This window comes from Aotus nancymaae, unplaced genomic scaffold (genome assembly GCF_030222135.1).
Source record: "Aotus nancymaae isolate 86718 unplaced genomic scaffold, 86718_ANA_hifiasm-v0.15.2.pri h1tg000004l, whole genome shotgun sequence".
NCBI lineage: Eukaryota > Metazoa > Chordata > Mammalia > Primates > Aotidae > Aotus > Aotus nancymaae.
In genome coordinates, this window is record NW_026988415.1 from 33,025,769 (window position 1) to 33,040,225 (window position 14,457).

The 14,457-nt window shown below is 36.2% G+C and overlaps 1 protein-coding gene across 2 annotated transcripts in view; it reads left to right on the top strand.

The window, feature by feature from the left end:
• LRCH2 (leucine rich repeats and calponin homology domain containing 2) overlaps nucleotides 1-14,457 on the top strand; it is a 111,502-nt gene that overhangs the window by 62,108 nt on the left and 34,937 nt on the right. For both annotated transcript variants that reach the window (XM_012451783.3, XM_012451784.3), the window contains exons 11-12: nucleotides 3,779-3,886; nucleotides 10,593-10,658. In XM_012451783.3, the coding sequence (XP_012307206.1) occupies nucleotides 3,779-3,886; nucleotides 10,593-10,658 (174 nt within the window). The remainder of the gene's footprint in view (nucleotides 1-3,778; nucleotides 3,887-10,592; nucleotides 10,659-14,457) is intronic.

The window sequence follows — 14,457 nt, forward strand, 5'->3', positions numbered from 1 at the left end:
ATTTCTTGTCTTCTGCCAAGTTTTGAGTTTTTTTGATCTTGCTCCTCTAGCTCTTTCAATTTTGACCATAGGGTGTCAATTTTAGATCTCTCCTTGCTTCTTGTGTGGGCACTTATTGCTATATATTTTCCTCTGGAGACTGCTTTAAATGTGTCCCAGAGATTCTGGTATGTTGTGTCTTCATTCTCGTTGGTTTTGAAGAACATCTTTATTTCTGCCTTCATTTCATTGTTTATCCAGTCAACATTCAAGAGCCAGTTGTTCAGTTTCCAGGAAGCTGTGTGGTTCTGAGTTAGTTTCTGAATTCTGAGTTCTAACTTGATTGCACTGTGGTCTGAGAGACTGTTATGATTTCCGTTCTTTTCCATTTGCTGAGGAGTGATTTACTTCCAATTATGTGGTCAATTTTAGAGTAGGTGTGATGTGGTGCTGAGAAGAATGTATATTCTGTGGATTTGGGGTGGAGAGTTCTGTAAATGTCTATTAGGTTTGCTTGTTCCAGGTCTGAGTTCAAGTCCTGGATATCCTTGTTAATTTTCTGTCTGGTTGATCTGTCTAATATTGACAATGGTGTGTTAAAGTCTCCCACTATTATTATGTGGGAGTGTAAGTCTTTTTGTAAGTCATTAAGAACTTACCTTATGTATCTGGGTGCTCCTGTATTGGGTGCGTATATATTTAGGATCGTTAGCTCTTCTTGTTGCATTGATCCTTTTACCATTATGTAATGTCCTTCTTTGTCTCTTTTGATCTTTGTTGCTTTAAAGTCTATTTTATCGGAGATGAGAATTGCAACTCCTGCGTTTTTTTGCTCTCCATTTGCTTGGCAAATCTTCCTCCATACCTTTATTTTGAGTCTTTGTGTATCCTTGCATGTGAGATGGGTTTCCTGGATACAGCACACTGATGGGTTTTGGCTTTTTGTCCAATTTGCCAGTCTGTGTCTTTTGATTGGGGCATTTAGTCCATTTACGTTTAGGGTTAATATTGTTATGTGTGAATTTGATCCTGCCATTTTGATGCTGGCTGGCTGTTTTGCCCCTTAGTTGATGCAGATTGTTCATTGTGTTGATGCTCTTTACCATTTCGTGTGTTTTTGGAGTGGCTGGTACTGGTTGTTCTTTTCTATGTGTAGTGCCTCTTTCAGGAGCTCTTGTAAAGCAGGTCTGGTGGTTATGAAATCTCTGAGTACTTGCTTGTTCGCAAAGGATTTTATTTTTCCTTCACTTATCAAGCTTAGTTTGGCTGGATATGAAATTCTGGGTTCACAATTCTGTTCTTTAAGGATGTTGAATATCGGCCCGCACTCTCTTCTGGCTTGCAGGGTTTCTGCTGAGAGATCTGCTGTGAGTCTGATGGGCTTCCCTTTGTGGGTAACCCGACCTTTCTCTCTGGTTGCCCTTAGCATTTTCTCCTTCATTTCAACCCTGGTGAATCTGACGATTATGTGCCTTGGGGTTGCTGTTCTTGAGGAATATCTCTGTGGTGTTCTCTGTATTTCCTGGACTTGAATATTGGCCTGCCTAGCTAGGTTGGGGAAGTTTTCCTGGATAATATCCTGAAGAGTATTTTCCAGCTTGGTTTCATTCTCTTCGTCACATTCAGGTACACCTATCAAACGTAGATGAGGTCTTTTCACATAGTCCCATATTTCTTGGAGACTTTGTTCATTCCTTTTTACCCTTTTTTCTCTAATCTTGCCTTCTTGTTTTATTTCATTGAGTTGATCTTTGACCCCTCATATCCTTTCTTCTGCTTGGTCAATTCGGCTGTTGAAACTTGTGCATGCTTCACGAAGTTCTCGTGTTGTGTTTTTCAGCTCCATCAATTCACTTATATTCCTCTCTAAGTTGTCCATTCTCGTTAGCATTTCATCAAATCTTTTTTCAGTGTTCTTAGTTTCTTTGCATTGGGTTAGAACATGTTCTTTTAGCTCACAGAAGTTTCATATTGCCCACCTTCTGAAGCCTGATTTTGTCATTTCATCACACTCATTCTCCATCCTGCCTTGTTCCCTTGCTGGTGAGGAGTTGTGATCCCTTGTAGGAGGAGAGGCGTTCTTGTTTCGAGTGTTTTCATCCTTTTTGCACTGGTTTCTTCCCATCTTTGTGGATTTATCCACCTGTCATCTTTGTAGTTGCTGACTTTCAGATTGGGTCTCTGAGTGGACGTCCTGTTTGTTGATGATGAAGTTATTTCTGTTTCTTAGTTTCCCTTCTAACAGTCTGACCCCTCTGCTGTAGGACTGCTGAGGTCCGCTCCAGACCCTGCTTGCCTGGGGATTACCTGCAGCAGCTGCAGAACAGTAGGGGTTGCTACCAGTTTCTTCTTCTGCTATCTTTGTCCCAGAAGGATACCTGCCAACTGTCAGTCTGATCTCTCATTTATGAGGTGACTCTTTGGATATATGGGGGTCCGGGAGCTGCTTGAGGAGACAGTCTGTCCTTTATAGGAGCTCGAGTGCTGAGCTGTGAGCTCTGTTCTTCATTCAGAGCTGCTGGGCAGGTACATTTAAGTCTGCTGCAGCAGAACTCATAAATCCCTTTTGTTTCCCAGGTGTTCTGTCCCGGGGAATTAGGGCTTTATTTATAGGTTCCGTTGTGCTGCTGCCTTTTTTTTTCAGGGCTGCCCTGCCCAGCAAGGAGGCAGCCTAGTCACTGTCTGCCTGCAGAGGCTTTGCTGCGCTGCTGTGGGCTCTGTCCAGCTGCTGTGTGAACTTCCCTGCAGTCCTGTTTATATGGATGTAATTAGACCTGCCTCGGCAATGGTGGCCCACCTCTGTAATGGTGGACTCTCTCTGTAATGGCGGGTTGCCTCGGCAATAGCGGACTACCTCTGTAGTTTTGGAGTGCCTCAGTAATGGCGGACGCCCCTCTCCCACAGAGCTGCACCATCCTGGGTTCAGCTGTGCTTGCTGTGAAACTCTCAACCCAGAACGTTTCCAATTGCTGTTTTTTTTGTGGGGGAGGGACCAGCCGAGCCTGATCACCTGGCTTCCTGCCTCAGACTGGCCTTTTTTTTTTTTTTAGTTGAATGGTCGACTCTCTCCCAGGTGTTCCAGTCGCCTGTTGAGAAGGCGCCGAGATCTGTGTGATTTCCCGTGCGGCAACCCACTTCGCCAGCTGAAACAAGGTCGCTGAGATTCGTGGCGCTTTTTTGACCGGGAATCTCCTGGCCTGGCTCCCTATTTCAGTCCCCTTTTTAATCTGATGAATGGGTGACTCTGCCTTCCCAGAGCTCCAATCGCCAGCTAAAAGGGCACCCAGATCAGTGATCAGTGTATTTTGTACGGAGAACTGCCGGGCTGGGGTTCCTGCAAAACAACTGTGCTGGCCAAAACCTCCGCGCTGGCGACCTGTCGGGCTCCTCCGCCTGGGAATCTCCTGGTCTGTGGGCAATAAAAATCTGTCTGGAAATGCGGCATCTACTCTCCCTCTGTGCTTTCATTGGGAGCTGCAATCCTAAGATGCTCCTAATTGGCCATCTTGGATCTTCTCTGCAGTCCTTATTGTACTCAAGGCTGGAGAATATACACTTTTAGATTACTATGACTATTGCACATTTCAGAAATTTTAAAAATGGTTATATATTTTGCTATTATTTGTTAGTCATTAATTATATTAATACAGCCAGTGTGCTACATTTCATAATGAGTAGAGAATACAGGATTTTAACTTTCACATTGTGTTAAAAGCAAAAATGGTTTCTATTTCTGGAAGCTGGCATAAAATATAGTCTGCCTTACTTTTTGGATAACCATGTTTGTGTCACCTTTCAGACTTGAGAAAGAACAGTTACTGGCAGAGGAAGAGGATGGCAATTTGAAGGAAGTAACTGATTTGAGGAAAATAGCTGCTCAGTTATTGCAGCAAGAACAAAAGAACAGGTATTCTTTTCAGTAATGAGATTTGAATTGGCAAGTTTTATAATCATTAAATCTTATTATTAAAGATTATCAAATTAAGTATATGAAGTTTTGAGTAAACAATAGTGCCCTCTTAAGATCTATCTCAAGGGATAACTACAGATTGAGTATCCCTCATTCAAAAATCTGAAATCCAATCCCAAGCATTTCAAATAAGGGATACTCAACCTGTATTAAAAGGCAATAGGAAATACTTAGGACAGAAATATAAAATTACATTTACAACTAACAAAATGTACTCATATATGTAGTCACTATAGTTAATATTGCTTAGTTATTTCTTTTTTATTCCTATGTATGTGCTGAATCATAATAACTGATTTATTTGTTGATATTAATTTTAGCTCACAGTAGCATTATTTACATTGTAAGCTTTTTATATATATATAGGTACATGTCATATATATAATGTGCTTTTAAAAACTCAGATTCTGAATTACTTGGGATATGTCTAAACTCCTTAGAATGGGGTTAAATTTTATAAGGGTTGATTAAATCAGTATGATGATTTGAGAGTCACTGGCTCACTTTGGTCTATTTCTTGGTCAAAGACCATTTTCCCCATCTTTTGGTTAGGCTTTCTTCAAATACATTTTGTTGGCAATGAGAAGGACACTGTGTGAATGAGAATAAAATCAAGACAAGTCCACTTCTAATGCAGGAAAAGTCCCATATGCTGCTGAGGGTTGGTTGTTATTGCCATCTTCGTGTACTGAGAGAACTACATTTATAGTTTTGAAATGATAAAGATCTGAGTGGTTTTTTTTTTTTTGAGAAAAGAATATGTTGGTGCATCTAACATGGATAAATAATAAGTTTTATTTCATTTATTCAAAATAATAAATGTTTATGGTTAATATAGCCATGTTTTGGGAAGTTTCAAATTTAAATATACTGGCATTTGTTTAAATGTACATTGAAGAATGCAATTAAAACTTATCAAATGACAAATATATGGTTTCTAGGGGTCACTTTTTAGGGGCAATCTAGATAATAGCTAATAAGCTAAATAGCCTAAGTATCTTTTTTGCACAGCTGCTACATTTGTAGGTAAACAAAATCATATTAAAAAATCACTAATCTTTATTTCTTTCTTTGTTAATGTATCTTTATCCACAGTTCACATTTTTCTTCTACTATAACTTTCTGTCAGCCTTTTCTGTGATGTTTATCTTTTCAACTTTTCCTGTGATTCCTTTCTAATGGGCCTTTTTAAAATTGACAACTTATGAGGCTGTTTGTTTTTCCCCCTCCAATATAATCTAAGTGTTGATTGCCCTTTGGTTTAAGAGGTTTGATGAAGCAAGCTACCACTTGTTCTGTGGAGCTTAAAAAGTTTCTATCTCCTCTACCTAGCAGGTGAAAGAATTGTATTTATCATTATGGGAAGAGAATATTGTTTCCTTAAGAACCCACAGCTGTCTGGGTGCTATGGTTTACTACTGTAATCCCAGCACTTTGGGAGGCCAAGGCCAAGGTGGGTGGATCACTTGAACTCAGGAGTTCAAGACCAGCCTGGGCAACATGGTGAAACTCCATCTCTACCAAAAATACAAAAAATTTTCTGGGCATGGTGGTGTGCACCTGTGGTACTGGCTACTTGGGAGGCTGAGGTGGGAGGATTGCTTGAGCCTGAGAGACAGAGGTTGCAGTGAGCCAAGATCATGCCACTCTACTCTACAGCCATATCCATTTTTCTCATGGTATTAGGAATAGCATTTGAGTGCTTAATTATAGATATTTATATTGCCATGTACAATATTTCTGTATTTTCCATTTTTCCTATTAGTATATTAGTTTTTCATCCATTCATATGACTTAAATTATTCTTTCTAGCCTAGGCAAAACATTGACTAAATCATTATCTTTCGTTGGTTTTGTTTTTTGTGATAGTTTTGTAATCAGTACAAAATAGAACCTAGCACTGTGCCTTATACATAGTAAGTACTCAGTAATAATATTTTTGGTTGATCACTTGAAAAGTAAATCAATACATTTAAAACTAGTAGGAGCCATTAATTTAGTTAAAAATTATATGTTCTACCTAAAAAACTTCTGCTGTTCTTCAAGATATATGCAAAAGTAATTTCTGTTTTTCTGCTTCTTGTTTTAGATATTAGTACATACTAATATAAGAACTTTTTAGATTAAATAATGTATAGTGACATTGTTGTGATAAGTATGTCTAATTTTTTCAGACATTAAAATATTTATAATATGATAATAAAGTAAAGAGCACATTGTTTTTGAGACTGAGTCTTGCTCTGTTTCTCAGGCTGGAGTGCAGTGGTGCAGTCTTGGCTCACTGTAGCCTCTGCCTCCTGGATTCAAGTCATTCTCATGCCTTGGCCTCCCAAGTAGCTGGGATTACCGGCATATGCCACCACACCTGGCAATTTTTTTGTATTTAATACAGATGGGGTTTTGCCATGTTGGCTGGGCTGGTCTCAAACTCCTGGCCTCAAGGGTTTCACCTGCCTCGGCCTTCCAAAGTGCTGGGATTACAGGCGTGAGCCACCACTCCCGGCCAAAGAGCACATTTTACTTTTAGCCACCACTCCCGGCCAAAGAGCACATTTTACTTTTAAAATTTATAATGTATAGAGAATTTTAGATCCCTAGCCAATTCTGTTAATGTCTGAACTTAATTTGGATCTCAGAAATTTTTAATGCTAAATCTAGTATTTTTTCTATTAGGTAATCTTTCTTCCTTCTACAATATGTTGCTATTGCTTAGATCTTTTAGATTGAGATAATTAAACTTTTTTGTTTACTGTCGCAATACTTGAATTTGAATGAGACCAAAAAAGTAAGCATAATCCTATATAAGGATGTATCCTACAGTGAATTTAGTGTAATTTATTCCTTCTCTGGTTGTAGATTTTCCTTTTCATGCTGTATTATTGTGTCTTATATTCCAAATATATTAGTGAAGAATCTGAAATGCTACTTAAAATTGTAGGCCAGAAGTTGTAACATCTCTTTTTAGGTTTTAAAACAGTTATTGTAATTTTTTGTTTGTTTTCAGTCTTGATTAAAAATAATTTAACTGGATTAAGATTACCCTCACCTACCAGGAAGTATTATCCAGGACTGCTACTTTGACTGTATACTACTTAACTGTTCTTTAACTTGCTACTAGCAGAAGACAAATGCAATGTTAGCTCTCAGCTAAATGAAGCCATGTATCTTCTCTCAAACTAGAGGTAATTAAAAAACAGCTTACACTGAGTTCAGTGATGATTTTCTTATGGCAGGTTTTGCCACTTGCTTCGTTCATATTATTTTTTAAAATGTCTTTGATTATTTAAGAAACTTTATACTAGTACTTGGTACATGAAACTATCCTAGGGGAGCAGCAAGAGGCTAGTATCCAGAATTAATACTTAAAAAGGGTGGAAAAGAGATCAGTAAATAAACCATCAAGTTGGTAACTCATATGGTTTTAAAGTCTGAAGCCCAGTTATTTAAAAGACTACACCCTGCTTTGACTGATTAAGATGTGTAGATTAAGCTACTTTATGTTTACAGTTTATTGTTGAATTTTTTTAAATTGATAAGCAATCTTTATCATACCCTGTCAGAATATTGGATTATTATTTCTACTTGTATCTGATTGTATTGAAGTTACTCTGAATCAATGACTTTGATTATCTTTGAGTAACTATTCAGCAAGTTATAATTTTACCTTCAGTGTCATTTGGGAAATTAAAAAAAAAAGATAGTCTTGAAAAAAATCAGTATCTTGAAAATAATGTTGTATGATGAATAAGTTCTGGAGATCTGCTCTACATTGTGCCTATAATTAACAATACTGTATTGTATACTTAAAAATTTCTTAAGAGAGATCCCATGTTAAATGTTCTTACCAAAATAAAATAAAATTGTAAAAAAGAGAGCATGTTTTTTAGAGCACAAAGAAATCAAGGAAGGAACTGAGAATAAAATGATACTATTAGAATATTTTTAATATTAACTTGATAATAAAAAAGGAAATTCTGTTGAAAAACAAAAAAAAAGTTGATATGTATTATAAATTATTGAGCCAGTTCTCCAAATTTCCACGAGTCCTACTCATTTATGTTAGTGTCAGAGAAGTGGCTACTGCTCTTTTTCTTATATTGATTTTCTTAGGGGGCTTAATAAGTACATGTTTAGCTGGCTTCTTAAATTTTGTTATCATTCTAAAGAAAGGATTAAAATATATGTGTGACTTTGCAATAAATAGCTTCATTTAACTGGTTCTCATTGCATGTTTGTTCCTGCTAACTTACTCTGTAGTATTTTCTGTTATGTTTTTCCTTTTAATAATTATTTTATTTGCTTTTATGTGTGTCATGAGAGATTTTTTCTTTGTTGTTGAAAGATGTGCTTCTGAGTACTATGTGATATAGCTAAATACCAAAAAGTAATTATGAAAAGTTATAATTAAAGTATAATTAAGGATCATGGAAAGCAAAACTAGGTTTGGGAAGTTTATAATTTTGTTTTAGTATTATAGAAATTATGGACATTATATGTTTTATTATTTTTCCTGATCATATGAACATTTCAATTGGAGGAGCACTGTGTTAACCTCTAGCTTGTTAAAACTAATTAGGTAGATCTCTTAGCCCTTGAAATCTATCTATCCTTTCATTTCTGCGTTCTTTACAAATGACTACCCTGTCCTCTTCAAAAACATCTTCTTCTCCCATCTTTTGGTTTGGGTGATTTATGTGAAATGTGAATACAGATGGAGGCCTTTAAATTGTAGAGCATCATTCAGTGATAAACTCTTCCATAGGACCAGAGCAACAGGACATGCATCAAGGTATCTAGTTTGTGGAAGCCTTCAAGTATTAAGGGGCCAGGTTGACATAGCTGTATTACATAGTCTTTTACTTAAAATAAGTACTGGTAACTGGATTAGGAAAGTGTGTTAATAATCTAGATGTTTAATTAGAATAGATGTTTGTTTTTACTTTGGATGTCAGAGTAAAACATAAAATACAGTATACATAGCAAAATTTTACATAGGGAATTCTCAAGTACATAAAATATATTTTATAGGTAAGTGGATCTCAACTTTTTTTCTTTCTGTTTCAATATGACTGATACACAAAAGTAATCACAATGCTAATGAATGTGTGGTGGGAAGGAATCAGAATTTACCATAGTGAAAGCCATTACAGTTTGACTCCCCTCCCCTTGCAAATAATTCTGATATTTCCCCAAGGATAGTACTTACTGCTCTCTCTTCTTTTAAAAAAATATTTTTCCTAATAGTTTTGGATATTTCATTACCTTAATTTTTCTGCATTTAGGAGTTTAAGTCAATTTTAATGCATGCCTATATAGAGAAGAATAAGTATCCTTAATTCTGAAATTGTTTGGCCCAAAGTTACACTGATTTGTGTATGATACTTGTCCTTTGCATCTCATTATTAGTTTTTCCTAGTGAGGTCCTACTAGATCCAAGCTAGTGAGTAACCCAGAGTAATGGACTTTGGTTTCTTTATGCTAACCGTATTTCTGTAATTACCAACTTTTATTTAATTCATTGTGTATTTTATTAGTCAATATGTAGCTTTTATTTAAAATTTGTTCCTATATTCTTTGGGTAGTTAACATCTGGAGATTTTATTTTGAATAAAAGGCAGAGATTTTACTTCTATGTTACTAAATTTTAAAAGCAAAAATTATATTTATGTATATAGTAACATAAAGAACTCTTAAATAGCTGAGCGGGGAGGCTCACGCCTGTAATCCAAGCACTTTGGGAGGCTGAGGCGGGAGGATCACCTGAAGTCAGGAGTTCGAGACCAGCCTGACCAACATGGAGAAACCCCATCTCTACTAAAAATACAGAATTAGCTGGGTGTGGTGACACATGCCTGTAATCCCAGCTACTCAGGAGACTGAGACATGCGAATCGCTTGAACCCGGGAGGCGGAGGTTGTGGTGAGTGGAGATTGCGCCATTGCACTCCAGCCTGGGCAACAAGAGTGAAATTCTATCTCAAAAAAGAAAAAAAAGAAAAAAGAAATAAAAACCTCTTAAATAAGTATAGTTACTTATGTTAAGGATAGTTAATAATTCATTACTTTAGACTTTAAGATTAATACTTAGAATTATGTAACATTATGTACAAATAGTTCTCTTATAATGGCTCATCGTTATCTTTTCTTTTTTGGTTTTCTTCGAATAGTTTGGTTATTAAAAGTTTAAGAAAAACATGCTTTTTTTTTTTTTTAAATTGAACTTTAGCACTGATTTTGCATTTAGGATTAAAGTTTTTCATTTGGCAAAATGATTATGTATTACATCAACATACCTCATATCATTTGCTGTGCTGGGAAAAATAAATCAGTCATGATGATACCTCTGTATCTCTTTATCTTCTATCTTAGCCAAAAGCTAGATATTCAAAGGACGATAATAGCATGGCTAGAAGATACCCAAACTTTGAGAGAGGGTTTATAAAAGAAGATGCGTGGAAGTTGCTGAGCTTCATTTTGGTATAAATAGTGCACTTATGGGCATTTGATCTAAATAATATTTAAATATTCTTTTCTAGCAAAGATCTTCAAGGACCAGATGCAGTTGATTTTGGAGATTTTTTACATAACATGATATAATATTCTCCTTAATATATTTGGGAATTAACGTGTTGATTTACTTCTAGGATTCTTAATCATTCAACTTCTATCATGAGAAACAAGCCAAAACAAACTGTGGAATGTGAAAAGAGGTATAAAAATATCTTAGTTTTTACATTTAGTGTTTTATAATGAGTATTGATCCTTTGATAGCGATGTTTTCATATATAGGCTTTAATTAAATAAGTGATATAAATTTAATATAACTAGATAATTTAAATAGGAAATGTGTTAGAACATGAGTTAAATTTACTTTTGACATAAGCAAAATAAAAAATGCTGGTCTTTTATGCTTATAGATGCATTTTTGTCTTGATGATAAAATCATTCATCTATTCATTCAACAAACATTTTTTATATTGCTATTACTGCCAGGAATGATGTTTTTTTTAAATCATCGATTGTATTTATTCTCTATGATATTGTTTATATTTTCATTTCTTTTCAATTGAGTGTTAATAAATTCTTGTATATGAATACATGACATAAATTCACAATATATGAATTCCTGAGAACTAGAAGAACTTGAAAGTTTCATTTATTCTTTTTGATGATTTGAATTTACATTAGACTCAACTCCCGAGTCAATCCTCTGAGAATGTAAAGGTCCAAAGCCACAGGGTAGTACAGAAGTTTACACAAAGAGAATTAACATTTGTTGAATGCTTGTTAAATGTGTGGTGACTTTAGTGCTTTAGATGTGTTATCTCATTTAATCCTCACAATAATTCTATGGAATTGTTACTATTGTTATTCCTATTTTATAGATGAGAAAACTGAACTCAGAAATTTTCAAAACTTGCTTAAGGGCTCATAGGTAGTAAGTGGTGGAGTCAGGATTCAAAGCCAGGTTTTCTAATTTCAGAACCCCACGTCTTAACATATGATAACAAACCCATTTTGTTTGCTTCCTCTAGAGCCTCACATCCCCCTCAATGTCTTTTCCTAGATATCCTATAGTCCAAACTGAACTTATTTTTCCCCAGAGATGTTTTTTTCTCCTATATAGTCCATCCTAGTGAATATACCACTATTTATATAATCACCTAAGTCAACAACTTGGAAATTATTAGAAACTCCTCTCTCTTGCGCACCCCTCCCAATCCAGTCATTCACAGAAAATTATAGTTTCTTAACATTACTTGTATTTATCGCAACCTCTCCCTTCCTATTGTAATTATGTTGGTTCAGGCGCAGTCTTTTTCTGCTTGGCTTATTGCAATAGCCCCTAGACATAGCTCCTTTCTTCAGTTTTGTCTAGCATTAAATGCATCTTCTGCACAATAGAAGAGTGATAATTCTGAAACATAAATCTTACTGTGTGACTCCCATTTATTATCTTCTCATGGCTCTTTACGACTTTTAGAATAAATCTTAAAATATTTAACTTAACCCATAAAGTTGAAGTGAGTTTCTGCTTACCCTGAGAACCTCATCTTGTACACTCCCCAACTGGCACTGTTTGCTTTTAGGAACAGAATTTCTTTCTTCATTACAGGATGATTTTATCTCTGTGTTATACCTTCTTTTAATTAATTAATTTATTTATTTTTAATTTTTTGTCTGTGTTCTACCTTCTACATCCTGGTCTCTTTACTAGAATTTCCCTTCTGTCTATCTTCTTTACTTAGTCTTTCAGAATTCAGTTCAAGTGTGAGATTACTTTTCATACCCAAGCCTAGGAACATTCACCCATCTCACATTTAATTTAATTTAACCCACTTTTTCTCTCTTTGAATACTGATTCTGCTATCTTACATTTTTGCTTTCTTTAAGTTTCTGTTATTTACTTCCCCTTCCTTTATTTCCTGCCTTCAGCTTCCTCCACAGGTTCCTAACATTCTCTTGAGAAGGCCTCAATTGCCCAACCTTAAAACTATGATATGCAATCCTGGCCTTTCCTTTATAAAACTATTACTTTTCTTTTTCTCATTTTCAAAACAGTTATCAAACTCCTTCTTTAAAGACAAAACCAAAAATTCTTTAATGTTTTCCTGATTGTGAGAGTAATGTAGCTTCCTTGTTGAAAAATTGGAAACTTTGGCAAACATAAAGATAAAAGTAAACAAAAGAACATCACTCATTATCTCACTCTCCAGAGATGACAAGTCACATTATTTTGTTACTTTTCCTTTTAGCCCTTTTTTCCATATGAATATTTTCATTTGCATTTTCCATATGAATATTTGTATTTGCATATATGTACATGTATATGTACACACACACACACACACACACACACACACACACAAACTGCTCTCTCTCTCTCTCTGCAGGGTTATATAACCTGTTACATACCCAACACTGCCACTTAGATGTATATTAGGCATGCCAAACATTATTTTCCAAAACTATACTCTTTTTTTTTTTTTTTTGAGACGGAGTTTTGCTCTTGTTACCCAGGCTGGAGTGCAATGGCGCGATCTCGGCTCACCGCAACCTCCGCCTCCTGGGTTCAGGCAATTCTCCTGCCTCAACCTCCTGAGTAGCTGGGATTACAGGCACGCGCCACCGTGCCCAGCTAATTTTTTGTATTTTTAGTAGAGACGGGGTTTCACCATGTTGACCAGGATGGTCTCGATCTCTTGACCTCGTGATCCACCCGCCTCGGCCTCCCAAAGTGCTGGGATTACAGGCGTGAGCCACCGCGCCCGGCCCAAAACTATACTCTTAATGTTACTGTTGTACCCCTAAGCTTGTTCCTCCTACATTTTTCTCAATTTCAGAAAATGCCAACTCCATCCTTCGGTTGGTCATCTCAAAGCTTCAGAGTCATCCTTAACTTGTCTCATTCTCTCACACCTGATATCTAATCCATTAGTAAATCTTGTTGCTCTACTTTAGAATATATTTAGAATCTGATCATGTCTTACCACCTCCACTCCTACCATCCTAGTCCTAGCTATCTCTTACTTCAATTATTACAGCAGCCTCTTAGCAGGTCTCTTTTCTACCCTAGCTTTCGTTTACTCTGTTTCCCATAAAGCATCAGATTGATATTTTGAAAACATAAGTCAGATAATATCATTTGTCTTCAGAATTCTCTGCTGACTTCCCATGTCATTCAGAATAAAAACTAGAGTGCTTTAAGGCTTATAATGCCCTGCATCTGGTTTCAAAGCCTGTCTCTTCTTTCTCTCCCTGGTTACTCTTCTTCTAGCTATACTGGCCTTCTTGTTGAATCTCAGCAGACCAGGCATTCTCCCCATCCCCCAAGGCTTTTTATTTTTGCCTCTGCCTAGAATGATTTCCCTCCAGCCATATGTCTTAATCTTGTACATTCAGGTTTCTGTTTAAATGGTACTTCATCAGCGAAGTGTTCTCTGAATAACATATATAAGAGCATGCCTCCCCAACTCCTTTGTCTCTATTTCCCACACCTTGCTTTATTTTTCTTTATAGAATTTAACACCATTTTTCATTCTGAATATATACTTCTGTACTTGTTTGCTTTTTATCAGCATCCCACTACCCAGTGGATACACTACAATGCGAATTTTATGAGATTACAGACTTTATTTTCAATTGTGCAATATCTTTCCAATTAACACAATGCATGACACACATTAGTAGGTACTCAATAAATATTCATTGAGTGAATAAGTTGGGAAAATATGTTGAAATGATGAATGCCAGGAACTGTGTTGTGTGCTGGAAGACACAATAGTGATCAAGAGAGACATGGTCCCAGCCATCATGAGATTAATGATTGATATTTTTGTTTGTTTTTTTGAGATGCAATCTCATCTGTCGCCTAGGCTGGAGTGCAGTGGTGCAATCTTGACTCACTGTAGCCTCCGCCTCCTGGGTTCAAGTGATTCTCCTGCCTTAGCCTCCCAAGTAGCTGGGATTACAGGCGTGCACCACCATGCTCAAATAATTTTTGTTATT